This window comes from Heterocephalus glaber, unplaced genomic scaffold (assembly GCF_053883595.1).
Source record: "Heterocephalus glaber isolate CG9 unplaced genomic scaffold, H.glaber_assembly_v1.0 deba00001550, whole genome shotgun sequence".
Classification (NCBI taxonomy): domain Eukaryota; kingdom Metazoa; phylum Chordata; class Mammalia; order Rodentia; family Bathyergidae; genus Heterocephalus; species Heterocephalus glaber.
The window spans coordinates 13,783,215-13,798,493 of record NW_028258343.1 but is presented as its reverse complement, the minus strand read 5'-3'; the positions used below and the strand labels follow the sequence as shown (position 1 = coordinate 13,798,493).

General features: G+C 41.1%; 1 protein-coding gene across 10 annotated transcripts in view; it reads left to right on the top strand.

The window, feature by feature from the left end:
- Positions 1–14,639, top strand: part of Akap7 (A-kinase anchoring protein 7) — a 163,679-nt gene extending 149,040 nt beyond the window's left edge. For 6 of the 10 annotated variants that reach the window (XM_087190126.1, XM_087190123.1, XM_087190124.1 and 3 more), the window contains one exon: positions 8,808–10,748. In XM_087190126.1, coding sequence (XP_087046252.1) covers positions 8,808–9,004 — 197 coding nt within the window. In that variant the 3' untranslated portion in view covers positions 9,005–10,748. Of the gene's footprint in view, positions 1–8,807; positions 10,749–10,830 lie in introns of those variants that run through there. The other 4 variants (XM_087190125.1, XM_087190128.1, XR_015442551.1 and 1 more) reach the window with 3 other exon arrangements.
- Positions 14,640–15,279: the final 640 nt, after the last annotated feature.

Below are 15,279 nucleotides of genomic sequence, written 5' to 3'. Positions count from 1 at the left end.
ATTTTTCCTCTGTATAAAATGCATCCCTTTTTTCTTTGGCTCATTTTCCCCTCGGTGTGGTTTGTTTTTTCACCTTTCTTGTACCTGGAACTCCTCAAGCCTCTTGATTTGAAGGTTTATAGTTTTAATTAAATTTCAAGCATTTTTGGCCAGTATTTCCTCATATTTTCTCCATCTTCCTCTAATTTAGTTGGCTTTGTGGTTCAGTATTCCTGTTTCTTAACTCTGTAACGTGCCCCTTACTTTCCTACTGCATTTATCATGTTTTGAGGCCCTTGTTTGTCTTTGTCCTATGCCAAGGATGCTTCTGTTTTGGCTTCTCTCTAATCTTTCATCCGTATTCCATATGTCTACCATAGTAAATTCTCTAGCATATGCTATGCTTTTATTTATTTATTTTATTTATTTACTTATTTTTTGGTATCGGGGATTGACCTTGGGTTCTTGCACTTGTGCAGCAGGTGGCGAAACCACTGAGCTAAATCACTGGCCCAACATATGCTATGGTTTTAAAAACCCCCAGTGACTGCCTGTTACCCAGCCTTCATTGCTTCGATAAAGTACTTAAGATGGAGAACTTGAAGTGTGAAAGGCTGAAAGGACAGCAGGTGTTTTCTGGCTTACAATTTCAGAGAGTTCAATTCATGGTCACCTGGCCACACTGCTCTGGGCCTCTGGCAGCACAGTACCTCACAGCAGAAGCATGAGGGAGAGGTGGTTGAGAAACAAAGGAAGAGGTAGGTCCAAATATCCCCCTCAAGAGCACACCCCCCGTGACCTAACTTTTCTCTGTTAGGCTCCGCCTCCTAAAGGTTCCTCTCCCTTCCAGTAGTGCCAGGAGCTGGAGACAGCCATTAACACAGGCCCCTGGGGGACATGGACATTGAAGAACCAGGCCATAACACTCCCTGATAGCAGACCTTCTTTCCCTCATTCCACCCTCACCCACCCGTGGCTCTCTGAACTCTTTATGCCCATATTATGGAAGGTCTTCCAGCTCTCCAAATATGCTGTGCTTTTTCATGACCTGTGCACATTTTCTTACCTTTTTTACATCTCTGAAATCTCTCCACTCCCCTTCACTCCTGTCCCCATGCCTAGAAGCTTAATCCACTGAGCTGAAATATCTCCTTTGTGAAACTTACCTTCTCACCCCTTTCGAACACTGGACTGTGAACAGACATTAGTATAACATGTAACCTGTTGTTTTTCAATCATCATTATTGGTCATCCTTCTAGAATCATTTGTGTGGTCAGTGTATATATTTAATTCATTTTTAAATAACTAGTTGAGACATATAAGTGCTTAATAAAGTATTTTTAAGTAAATGAATGATTGGTATTTAACAGATGTCGGGCATACTATCTTAAAATAACTCAGATTTAAGCATATCTGACATATAAAATATACTGATTAAATACTACATTCTGAGTGACTGTTACATTCCAGATTCAATGCTAGGTGTTTTTGATACATTTAATCTTTAAAACTTCAATGCAAAGTATATTATTTTTCTCATAATAACCCACCTTGATTTTGGTGAGGTTGTAGATGAGGCTGTGCAGATTTTTAAAAAATGCCTGTATGAATATGCTTTTTCCTCCTCCTATACATATTAGGCATTTTGTTGCTTTCCGTGTTTTCCAAGCTGTCCAATGTGAAATGACAGCCTATAGTAGTAAGTTCATAGGAAGCAACGTGGATTGTAATATGGGCTCAGAGTTGATGTTAAGACTGATAAAGAGCAATGCCTCAAGGGTGCTGCCCAGTGGTAACTGGGAAGTAGAAGGGAGAGCACTGCCAGGGAGGAACCCCAGTACATCTTGTCTGCTCTCTGAAATGACCATGTGAACCGAAGTCATGAGGATGCACAGGAGCCGTCCTAAGCCTCGTGCTTCGGGGCTTCCTCCAGGGATGTGTGGATAGCACTGGCTTCAGCCAGGGCTGTGGGATGGCAGGAGGAAGTTGTGTTAACCAGCTGTGTTAACAGGCAGCCCCAGGGCTCTCAGTCCTTTGTCATTGTGACAGCTTTGGCCTTGGTTGCCTGGATGACACCCAGCCCACTCAGACTGCAGGTCACATACAGCAGGGACCCACCGCTTCTTTGTCTCTCACAAAGCTGCTCTTGATATTCTGGGTGGCTGCTTTCTACCCCCCACTCTCAACTGGAAAATGCTCGGATGGAGGCTGCACAGCGTGGTGGCCTCAGGCTCCTGGGAGCAGATATTTGTGCATACAGTAGCATCCTCTTTCTACTTGCTCCTTGCCACTGAATCCAGGATGAAACTCACCAAAGCATACATAGTTTTTTCCCTTTTGAAATTTATGTTCTAGGGGCCAGGGATTTAGCTCAGTGGTTCCACCGCCTGCCTGGCAAGCGCAAGGTCCCGAGTTTGATCCCTGGTACCAAAAAAAAAAAAAAATCAATATATTCTAAAATAGTGTGCCCCTGTTTTAGTTCTGAAATTCTCTGGTGTGTGTTGAGGGTGAGTTTGGGTACTAGGCAAGAGGAGGGGATCTTTATCATAGGAGCTGTTTTCTAGGGCAAAGCGAAGACTCGGGGCAGCTAAAGGTCCAGGGATAGTGTCAGTTTCATGTGCCTACCAGGAGGATTCCTCACCTAGACATTGTCATGAGCAGTGGGAAGCTTCGCGCGGTGTGCAAAGAAGCTGTGTGGACCATGCTAGGCTTTTGATAGCCATAGATCTGCATTTAGTGCTTTTTGTCAGGTAGATGAAAGCAAAGATAAGCTTGGTTGAAAAAGAAAAGCTCTCTTCTAAAGAACAGGAAGTGTGAAATTGTCCAAGTGATGGCAGACACTGAGGAAGCCTTTCTTCAGACACCAGTTGAAGTTTTGTTTTATTTTTCTTTTCTTTTTTCTTTTTTTTTTTTGGTACTGGGAATCAAACTCAGGACCTTGTGCTTTTGAGGCAGGCAGCGGCACCACTGAGCTAAATCCTTGGCCCTGTTTTTCATTTTAATACTTTTTATACCTTAATAAATAATTCTCTTTTTGATTACAGATACAGAAAACTGGTAGCATTCAGAAATATCAGAGTAATGGTATTTTTCCTGATTGGCTTGTAGTCTTCGATAATTATACAGAGATGTTTGTATGAAACTGCTATCAAAACCCAAAGACTGTTTATGCGTCCATCATTTCCAGGGTTGTTGGTGACCTGGGAATATTTCCTCCAAATGACTTTGCCTCTGTGTCTCACAAAGCCGAACTCAGTGACTGCACCTTTGTAATAACACCCAAAGTTGTGTGGAGTGGGGATGAGAGAACCTTTTTCCTTCAGGCTTTGGCAGGCAAAGGGGGCTTTCAGGAGTTCAGCAGGGGTTGCATAGTCTTACTGAAGTGTCCATCAGTCCACGGGCCTAATCATCTTTCATACTTGGGTGGTTTTCTCCTGAAGCTGTCTCTATCAAAGCAGTCTTTAGCAACCTCCTTTCCCACACCTTCTATTTTTCTTTTCTGTTTGAATGACTTTACCACTTATGTTTTTCCCTGGGCACGGACTTTGGGCAGAAGGACTTCCATTTCCCTGTTTTCTCTTTTCGTGTGTGTGTAACCATCTTAGAAAGTCCTTTTCTTGGGGTGCCTCTGTTCAGCAGCCAGGCAGGGACAGCTCCCCGTGGCGCATCCTTCTTTTGGTTAATATTTCTTTTCATTCCTCTTGATCGTCTTTTTTCAGTTGTATTTTCTCAGCATGATGCCTCAGAGGATAGAGCTTGGCTTTCAGGATAGTCATCTTTTAAATTTTCACCTTTTTGAACGTTCCTAATGTCTCTGTGTTCTTCTCGTGCTAACCCGAATGACACCGTAGCATTTACAGTGTGATTTAGGATATTAGTTTTGTGACATGGCGACAGCCGCAGAGCCTCTAGGTGCAGCCCCTGGGGTCCAGGGAGGCTCTGTTTTCCCAAGTGAGATTTTCGATAGTTGGGGTGCGTACAAATGGCCACTTTTAATGTTTTAATATTCTGACCCTCTCATTTTAACGTGGTTGTTCTGTGTCTTGGTCTTACGTCATATTGTAATCAAGATTTCCTTTGTTCCCTTTTTAAAACAGATTACTTTTGTGATTTATGCTTATCAGGACAAATAAACACCTAGCTGTTGGTGGTGGCAGTGTCACCAGCTAGCGTGGGCCCTTGATGTAGTGATAATGGATATTAAACCTGAAATAATGAAATGAATTTAATAAAAAATGGTTTAATAAACAAGTAAGAGAAGATAAAAGGGAGCACAGGTCTGACAGAGATCAAGCCACCCCCGAGCAAAAGAAAGGAAAGGAAGAGAAGATAGGAAGCAGTCAGGGCCAGAATGACCCGTTCACAGAAGAACAGAGACCAGTTTTATGGGGTGGTATGGTGTTCAGGGTTTGCTAGCCCTGAGGCGTTGTCATGACTTTCGAGTCAGTCCGGTGAGATGTCAGTCTCTGCTGGCATGGTCTCAGGCCTGGGAGGCGCTGCTGGAATACAAGGTGAACGAACATAGCCAGCCACTGGGCATTTCTGGGTGTAGCTGAATGTCCTGTAAATCTCTTACATCGGGGTGCTCAGCCCTGAAGGGAGATAAGCTACGTCAATTTAGGGCTCATAAACCTTGTTTTGCCAGCTCTTAAGCAGGCACTCCCTACGTGACTAACATGCCTATATGCAGAGCTAAGAAGGGATCTGACCCAGAATTTTACAAAATGAAGGTCAAGCTTTGTTCTACTTTTAGGTACCTATTGGGCATCTGGGGCCAAGTGAAGAATCACAGTTTTTAGGAAAAAAATGGCTTTTAAGTCTTTGACTGCCTGTGAAGAAAACGATTCATATTTCTAAGGAGTCGCAGGTTAGAGGCCCAGGAGTTTGTCCTCTGTTCCTGAGGAGGCGGTCTCTGTCGGGCAGGGAGGGAGCAAGGCTCTGATGCCCTTCATGTGACATCATTTAACCTCTTGTTGGGTCAACTCACACCCAAGAACAACTGAACCGAATTAATGTTGGCCTTAAATTATGCTAGTAGATGTGAAATGTTCTTCTACCACAAAAGAAATCACTTATTTTCTTCTTCATGACCACCAAATTTTTATGTTTGCACTGAGCTGATATCAAAGCTCTCAGGTAATATAAACAAAAACAGAATCATAGGTACAAAGCATGAATTAAGACGCCAACAACTGTCACACAGAGATGCTTGCTTGGAATTTTTTACTTGAAGTTTGTTGGAAAGTTTCTTAATTTTCTTCCTTTTGCAACAATCCTGTACTTGGTGGGTTTACAAGATTTTCACTACTTTTATATTTTTGGTATTCTCCTGAGAAATAGATCAAGGATATTTCAGGGAGATTTCTAAAGTAATAGTGCTGAAGACAAAGATTAGTCTGTTGTTTTAAATAAGAATGACATTCAGGTAAATCGAGTAGACCAAGAAAAAATATTTTTTATCAAGAGTTTGATACTTATATTGGGAATATCTTTGTATATCCTTTCGTTGGACTCTCAACAGAAGCCCTTGGTTGAGTGCTATTGGTAACTAGGCATCAGCTGAAATGGATGTAGTCATTTGTCTTAGATTCTGTGAGGAACAGGTGCCCTCATTTAAGTGGTAGGCAGAAGAAAAATATGACATAATTTTAATCTGAAAGTATCTCATTTTAAGTCTGCTGAAAGTGGGAACACAAAAACAGGTTTTCACTGGCATGGAGCTACACCGTGCATTCTCGCAGGGCTCTGTGATACACCTTCTCTGTCGTCTTTTGCCTGGACTCATGTTAACAAACTGAGCATGGTTTGCAGAAACCCTAAGGGGGGACCAGAGCCCAGGAGAGAGCTGGAAGGTTCATTTACAAATGTGTTTATTTGTTGATCAACGGGCTAGATATAGTTATTGTAGGTGGGTAGTATTTGTCCCGTGGGTCTGAAACTTTGTCATATTGACCAGGTTCATCAAAATAGATGTACATTGTACATATGGATATTTGAATTATTCTGGAATTCTCTTCTCTTGTTTTAAACTTAATATGAAATTTAAATTTCTGGCTATGGTGTGCTATTTTTATAGGATGGATGGAAACATTTAAAAATGTTGCTACTGTTTTCAAAGATTTCAGTCAACAATTCTCTTGACTAACAAATATTTCTTGAACTCTCATTGTGACTAATTCACTGTCCATCTGTTGGCAGAGGAGGAGCCTGAGACATAGTTTCTGTACTCCAGATTGTGTCTTTACCAAAACAGACACCAGATCACTAGTTGTTGAATCATACAGTGCAATAAATACATTAATAGCTAGTGCTCATCATTTGTAAATGAATTCAGAGAAGAAAGCCTGTGGGTTGTTGTTCTGCTCCCTGTTGTGTCTCTGTGGGCTGGAGGAGTTGCAGGCATGTAGTGGGTTCTTGGCACATGCTTGTTGAGTGAATGACCGTGTAGTTGTGTTCAGTTAGAGTTGTGGGATCTAAGGGAGGAGCTTCGCTTTTGGTTGGGCCAGTTGGTGAAGGCTTCCTGGAGTAGGTGGGATTTTAACTAATGAGAGAAAGGAGGGAGGGCCATCCTGAAAGAGGCGTTGATGTGGAGGCTTCTAAAGACACATTGGAAGTTGTAGAGCTGCAGCAGCTGCGGGCTGTTAAGGCAGATTTTGGCAAGCCAGGCTTGTTTCTCTGTTGAGTGGAGAGTGAAAAGGATATTGTAGAAAAACTAATCTAGAGAAGTTATGTCAGAAACATTAAGAAAGGGGAAATTGTGAAGCATATATTTAGGCATATATACAGGCTCAGTGATTAAATAGGTTGGTGAAGGATAGAAAGGTGTCCAAGATGGTGATAATCTTGAGCTTCATTGGCTGGATAATAGTGAAAGCACAAACAAAAATCAGAAGGAACATTAGCATTTTGGGGAAGATCTTTATATTTCAAATCTCTTCATGTTTAAAGTAACAGGGGCAATTCACTGTGGACTGATGGAAATCACAGAAACACATAATATTGGACTGAAGAGAGATCTTGGAGATTGAATCATTCTTTAGACTCACATATAGCCTTATTATTTTGATAACAAGAAAGGTGACTGGGTTCTAGAATAGCCCCCAGTAATACAACATGTTGCCCAGACACAAAGTGGGGTGGCAGATGTGGAGCCCTTTATAATGTTTTAAAAGATACTTAAATAGTAGTTCTTCATTTGCAGTTTGATTTTTTTTTCATGTTAAATTTGAAGAGTCATTTATACAAATAGGTGCAAGTGCCCCATCTATATCATACAAACAGTACCTTGTTAGATTGAGGTAAAGACCTTTAAATATTGAGCAGTGTATTCATTTATTCTTACGAGTGAAAACAATCTGAACCTGGCCCCCGAAGTAATATTCATGATGATTTTTTGTCTGCCTCGCCGTAGCCATAACACCTTGACATGTTTATGTGTAGTAGGCTCTGTATGGTTATCAGTGGGTCGAGGTTTACTCCCACTTCCAAACACTGCAAATGTTCTTGGACTTCGGGTCATGGGCCTTAGGTGCCTCTCCATCGTTAGCCTCTCTCCACGGGTTTTAACCCATTCTTTCTTCTGCCTGGCATGCCACTAAGAAGGATGGGATGGTTATAAGCAGAATTGGTTCCAAATGTGCATTTCAGACAAATGATAGGGCTCTGGAGGAAGGTGAGAGCCAGGTCTCACCTTTGGCATATCTGCTTTTGTTCTTCAATTCCTGTTATATGTGAGGACAGAAAATAATGTCCGCCTTCGACCTCACCCGCTTTTTATCTGCCTGCTCTACCCCTCAGCATGCAGATGCCACACTGGCTTTGCCTTCCGGAGCCCACCAGTGATCTTCCCATGCTGATCTGCTCTGAAAGGGTGTGCCTTTGGTGACTTCTTTGCTTCCAGCCATCTGCCTTTCTGGGCCCACAGCTCCATGGAGGGAGGCGGGATGCTGAGTGGACATGGGGGAAGAGCCCCGTATTTCCTTTCCCTAGTGAAGGGAGACAATGAAGTGAGTGGCTAGGAATGTGTCGCATGAAAATGGGTAGGAACCAGCTCTTTCACAGTAACCGGAAGTATGGAATACAGTACTTAAGCCTGGGCCACTGCTAGCAGGGAAGCCAATGACCATAAAATAGTAACATCAGGTAATTTACCATCATGACCCTAACTCTTCCTTGAAGAATTAGGATTCTAATTCTTCCACTCCACTCTTCCTCCACTGCAGTGATAGCACCGAAACAAAAAGAATGTTGGTCTTCCAAATTTATTGTAACCTAGTTGCTAGCAGTAGTAGCTTTAGCTTTGTAACTGTCTTCAAAGGAGTCCTGAGAGTTTAACAACCCATCTGGAGGCCAAGTATTTGAAAATTTAGTGATCCTAAGTAGTGAGATGACAGTGAAATCTTGATTGCCTCCTGTGTGAGATTGGAGAGGGAGAAGGAGAGATTCAGTCTCCTTGGCAGATTCACAAGGCTGGGGCTCTAGGTGGTGGACACAGGCCCTTCAGTAGTAACAATTAGCCTTGCTTGAGAGGAGAACAAAACTTCCATGTAGACGTGGGCAACTTCTGCCATTGCTAGCTCGAGAGTATTCCTTTCAATCTGACTGGGACTAACGAACTACATTTCAGCCTGACGTCTTCAGGAATAGGCGGGCTCCTGCTTCTGCAAATGCCATATGAAAAGTTGCCCACTATTCTTGGAGTTATGGATCTAATGTACCAGACCGAAGGATACTTGCTCTTTTAAGCTAACTGAACCAGCTGACCCCTGCATGGCTGAGTTGCTATGATACCAACTCCGTGACCTCTCTTCTCTGTTGTGGAATGTAGGTAACAAGACTGGAGCAGAGCCGGATGATGTTGAGCTGGTAAGACTGAGTAAGAGGCTGGTGGAGAACGCGGTGCTCAAGGCTGTGCAGCAGTACCTGGAAGAAACCCAGAACAAAAAGCAGCCAGGGGAGGGGAGCTCTGTGAAAGCAGAAGAGGCCGATGGGAGTGGCAATGGCAGTGATAACAACAGGAAATGAGACTGGAACTGGGGTCCCGGCTGTTCTGTGGAAACGCATCCCTTCTCCCCTCTGCTAAGTCTGGACGCTGACCTGCCATGTGCTGTTTAAGTGTCCCTTGTCTCATCCAAGGAGATGGCCTAACACTCATGATCGATGTGTTTGCATTTCTGAAACACAACAGAAGCGAAGCGGAGTCCTTGGGACTAGCAGAGGAAGTTAGTTTATGGAAGAAAAATGGGCCAAGTTTCACTTGCCCTCAGCCGAGCACAGGGAGGGAGGGGCACTCCGGGTTCCACCTGCCTCGGGACCCAGAGGCCGGGAGAGGCCTGGCCCTGAATGAAATACTGCCACTTCTATTGCCTAGGGCATTTGACTACTTCATCTGAGGCCAAACACACACTGCTGTCAAGTGCAAAGTTTAATTCATCACTGTCGAAATTATCTTCTGTCCATAATGTTTCATGTTTGTCCTTCATGTGCTATCGCTATGCACTGATCTTCATTTACAGTAATTTGTGTTTTATGTACATGATATATTTTTGGCAAAACACAACCTTTTCTATAAAATGGGCAACATTTTAAAGGTTTTTTTTTAAGCCTCATTTTGATAAGTCAGTGTATCATGTTTAAAGTTTTTCATTGACATTTGTACTTTAAATGTATTATATAATTTTTTTCCCTTTAGGCAAGAAACCTATTGGAACCCAAGACTTAATTAATGAAGCTTTGGAACAAGAAAGGATGGGTCTGAAGTCCAAAGTGAAGCAGATAAAGGAACTTTTATTAATGCCTGAGACTCAGGCCAAAATTAGGAGGGAGCTTTTTGAAGGACAACACATTAATAACAGTAATCAAGTTGATTTCAGTGCAACTTGGCTATAACCCTTTCCTAGCTATTAGGGTAGCATAGTTAAAAAAATTTCTTCAGCTTGTTAAATAGCTTGTTGGTAAACACCAAAGTGTTCTGAGAGTTTCTACGCAACAGTAAACCAATATTGGGTGAGGAATTAACAATTTCTTGCCAAAGAAAACTGATTTTTGCCCTATTATTTTCTGAGCTGCTCTTGTGTTTTAGGATGTTTCAGTAATAATGAGTCATTTTATAGAAATGACTTTTTAATGAGCTGTTGTGAGATGTTCATCAGGTCCTTGTAGATAAAAAGCACAGACTGAAAAAATCATCTGCAGACAAAACAAAACAAAACCAACAGTATTTTAAGTGTCACTTGCCTCCTGTCAACAAGATCGTTATTAAATCAAAAGAAACATCATCCAGGTGTGTCTACATTTAGTGTTACTTTTAATGAGAACTTGAGTGTTTTTTGAACATTAGTACTTGAATGAACATTTATAAATGTAATAATTGCAATCACTGGTTGAGAATGTTTTATAATATCCATGTGTATTATTTTTCACTGATCAGAGATGTAGTTTGCTTTGTCATTTCTTAATGAATAAATGTTTAGGATTTTTATTTTCTACTTTTCTGAAGATAAACCCCGGGTCTTATGTATCCCTTGTAATTTGAATTTGTTTGCACTGATTCATTTTTAAAGAGCATTCTTGAAAAATTTCTCCCTGTGTGGTGATTATTAGTAACAGCTTTTTCTATATTCACTGTAAAATTGCTGCTACTAATAGATCATGATGGAGGGGGAAACAATTGGAGATCAAATATGTAATCATTCAAATATAAAATCCAGCTTGCTCATGGATTTTAGCTATTTTTTCACTGAGTAAATTATACTACTTTATTCATAAATGAGTTTATGCATTTTCATGCCTCTTAATGAATGTTTTGTTTTCCCTTGTTGCCTTTCCTCTTTTTTTCTCACTCTTGGAAGTTGTTGGGTCCACGTTGGTAAATGGAAGTCACACATGGGAGCTCTGAGAGTTTCAGTGTTTCTTCATCTTTATGCTCCTGTCTTCATGCCTTAGAGCACAGTGGTCAAAGCACTATCAACTTTAAAATCATTTCAGCCATGGTGGTGCGTGCTTATAATCCGAGCATTTGGGAGGCTGAAACAGGAGGATTTCTGTGAGTTCATGGCCAGCCTAGGCTACATGGTAAGTTCAGCTTGGGCTTCATGGTTAGTTCAAAGCCAGCCTGAACTACATAGTGAGACCCTGGTTTAAAAAACCAAAACCAAACCAAACAAAAATTCAAATTGGCTTCACAGAATTAACGACTGAACTTTAAATTGAAATAGCATCCTATAAACATCTAAAATCACGTTGGTGATGTGACTCAGTGACAGAGAGGGAAGGAATAAATGCATCTAGGTGCAGATCCTGCAGGGCTAGAGGGCTTTCCTGGCTGCCTTGGACACAGAGCAATTTTTGGCCTAGCCTTGTTTTGCAAGTGAGGAAACAAACTCCAAGAGTTGAGTTCCTTATCCAGGGCCAGGATGCTGTTAGGATATGGACAGAACTGCAGTTCAGGGCCCTACCTCAAGGTTCCAGTGTTACCTTTGTAATCTGTAATTTGGGCAAACATTTTAGGAGAGGTCGGACTCCGCAGTGTCAATCTTTAAATATTTTACCCTCAAGTCATCATTCCCAGTCCACCTGAATAACTCACAGGGTAAAATGTATAATTTTGGCCATCTAGGCTCCATGCCTCCCTATTTATTATTCCACCTGAGAATCATAGTTCCCATTTGTTAAGTACCTGCTAAGGCCCAGGTTCTGTGCCAAGCAATTTGGGCACATGGTTGTTTATCCCCTGAGTGATCCTGTTAGAAAGTAATTGGTACTTTTGCAGATTCAGAAACTGGAACTCTATATGGTTAAATGGCCCACTGTCATAAAGCTAATAAAAGAGAGGGCTAAATTTAAGCTTGAATCTGCTCTACTGCAAGGCTAATACTTCTCCCAATGCAGCAGTTCCGGTCTCCACCAAATACATCGTATTTCACAAATTGAAGGTGCATAACAAAAGGAGAGCCACTTTCTTTTGATTAAACCAGCTTCCTTGCAGCCCTGAATTTCTATGATTATAGATAAGAACGGTCAGCTGGTATGATAGAACTAGAACACAGAAGCCCAGACATCTAATTTAAGGATTACGGATCAATTTAAGGATTACTGATCCTTATCAGTGACATCTCCATTTAAGCAGCTTTATAAAAATAATTGAAGGGATAAAATAAGTTTTCTTCATTTTCCACTTAAAAATCTTACAAGACACTAAATCATAAAAATCTAAGTGTGGGATCTGAAATTTTCCACATGACTTTATTGCCACTCATCAGGATGACAGAATAATTGCTCTTTGGGTCGCTTATCCAGAGCGTGTTGTCCTCACTTGGTGCTGATGTGATGTCACCTATAATAATTTTACCTGACATGGTGCTGACAGCGCTGGCCTGGGCTGGTCATGGCTCCTGGACCTGAGCCCACCACTGACCTGTGATTTTGAGCAAACCAGCTCAGGTTTCTGAGTCTCACTTCCCAGTCTGTGCTTGGGAAGAGATTGGCCAGGTCATTTCAAGGACCCCAGAGCAGGGCTCTTTGAGGCTGTGCTACAGTGCCTGCCTCTCTGACTCCCTGTCACCCAGCTGGCATGGTGAGAGACCTTGATTGGGCCTCACTGTCCCATCTGTCCACAGTGGAGGCTTAGACTTCCGGAAGATTTTACATCCTGCTTCACTTGTATTGACTGTCAGCTTCAGGCAATGACAGTTCAGTGGAACATAGATTTATAACCAGATTCCAGCATTTAGGGGATCAATCACTCAAAAAATAGTAAACTGTATGTGAACAAAGGATATCAAAAAGTAGTATTTTCAACAACAGGACAAGATTTTGTCACCTTTGAACTTGGTCCCACTTACAGAATCCTAGTTTGTGTCAGTCCTGTTCTCAGCCTGGACTGTAGGTCCCTGAGATGTATGGGATTGGTATTCCTGTAATGCTTGGGACTGGAAGTGTTTCATATTCAGATGTTTTCAGATTGTGGAATATTTGAGGGCTCTTGAGTAGAGGACCCATGTCCAAACATGAAATTCATTTGTTTCCTACAGATCTTCTACACAACAGCACCAAATCAATTCTAAGGAATGTGCCTGCATTTTGTGCATGACCTGCCGCATGAGGTCAAGTGTGAATTTTCCACTTGTGGCCTCAGATCAAAAGTTTTGGATTTTGGAGATTTTCAGATTTTGTATTTTTGGATTTGAAATAGTCTATATTAGATTCATATGTAGACCATACTTAAAGATTCAAATTATTCACTGCAAAACCCTGAATGGGCAACCTCCCAGTCATCCTGTGTTCTCATAAGGAGGTAATGAAAGCAACTTGACTTCATTTCAAGACTGTGAACAATGCAGTATATCTGCACACCCACCCCAGATGCTTAGCCCGGCTACCACGCTATGTAACAAATTATGAATGTGCTTCACTATACATCAAAGACAGTGGACCTATAGTATCTCCAAACAAACTGATGAATAGATAACCAGTTGTCATTTGTTGTTTTCAACACTTTCAAATACCTCCTCTAATAATTTTATCTTTAAACAAATTGTGGATGCATTCTTGAGTTCCAGCTTCCCCAGATAGATAGAATTCATCTAAAAAATAAATGAAGTGCAACCTATTTAAAAAAAAAAAAAGAGTACTTTCCAGGTTTCTACATGAATTTTATAGCAACACACATGCTAAGAAGACAACTCCCACATTATTTCATTCACAGTGAGAATGAATATTAGAGCAATTCATTCACAGTCAGGGAATTTAAAATTGATTCATGGCTCACGTACTGGGAATAGAAGACTCATTTATAAGGTCATTTGAGAGCTTGGAAGGCAGGTGTTAGCATCTACATTATGATATTCTCAGAACCACTTATTTGTAACACACAACCGATAAATTCAGGTGACCTGGGATGATTTCAAAATGAAAACTGCAATACTTATTCCTCTATATATGCCATCATTAATTACCTACTGGAAAAATCACGAAATTCTGTTAGAACACCGAAGATAGGCAAAATAAAACAGAGAAATGAATTCATTGATTCCAGTAAACCTGTGTTACTTTCTCTTTAATGATTCAAATTTTTTCTGAAAAGCTACTATCATGTGACACTGTCTTATATTTTATATGTTAAAATAAAAATGATACAGTTCTAAGGGGTATCACAATCCCCAACTTGAAACTACTACAAAGCCACTGTGATAAAAGATGTGATTTTTTAATAAAATGGAGTACTACTCAGCCGTAAAGAACAAGAAACTAGAGACATTTGTAGCTAAGTGGATGCACATTGAGGTCATACTCTTAAGTGAAATAAATAGGACACACGTGTAAATACTGAATAGTTTCTCTGATGTGAAAAACTAAAAGTGTAAATAAGGATCAAAATGTATAATTGATGTTGTGTAATAGGAAGAAAATGTCTAAAGGAATAGGGGAAATGGGAGGGGTAGGGGAAAGGAAAGAAGGGAAAAGAAAAATTGGAGAAAAGAAAAAAAATGGGAACATTATTTATAAATAGAGAAGGGTGGAGGGGGTGAAGGGGGGGCAGGGGAATGGGGAAAAAATAAGAACCAAGGTGTATCATGTAAAGGTACAAGATCCCAGTGATGAATGTAACTATACTGTATACCTAAAATGTACCAATAAATAAACTTTATTAAAAAAATGACACAGTTCTCAGAAAAGTGACACCGTCCTGCTTGCAGAACAGCTGACTTAAGCAGCTGTATGGTACATCCCACTCTGTATCTTTATTAACTGTTTTGTAGATTGGCACAGCACTTCGAATTACTCCCTGTAATTCCTGCAAACACCACCTTGTCCTTGAACCAAAGGGCACTATAATTTCTTCACTGATATTTTTCCAACCACATATATTTTATTTTACCCGTAATTTCACAAAACCTTTTGAATATACTCATGTAGGATGATATATGAAGTTGTGGGTGGTGAGGGGACAAAGAGATGAGAGTCCTTACAGCTGGACAGACATGATAGTGCAGAGGAAAGAGAAAAGTGATACGTAGGTAGCAATCCAAAGAGGACCTGATACAGCAGTTGTGGCAGAAGACAGTAGCATGAATATGCAGCAGTGGGGTGCAATGAAGTATTCTCTTTTAATATTCTGGAAGACAAATGTGGAAGCTGGTTTTGACAAGTCCATGGTTGGAAAGTGTTTTTAGGACCCAGGGCTTTTGAGAGCTGAGCACACATTTGTCCCACTCTGTGACTGCCCCGCCTCTTCTGAACACCTGACCTATGTTCACTCGGCTTCCTGCCTTGTGAGCCCGGTTCCCCAGGTAGAGACC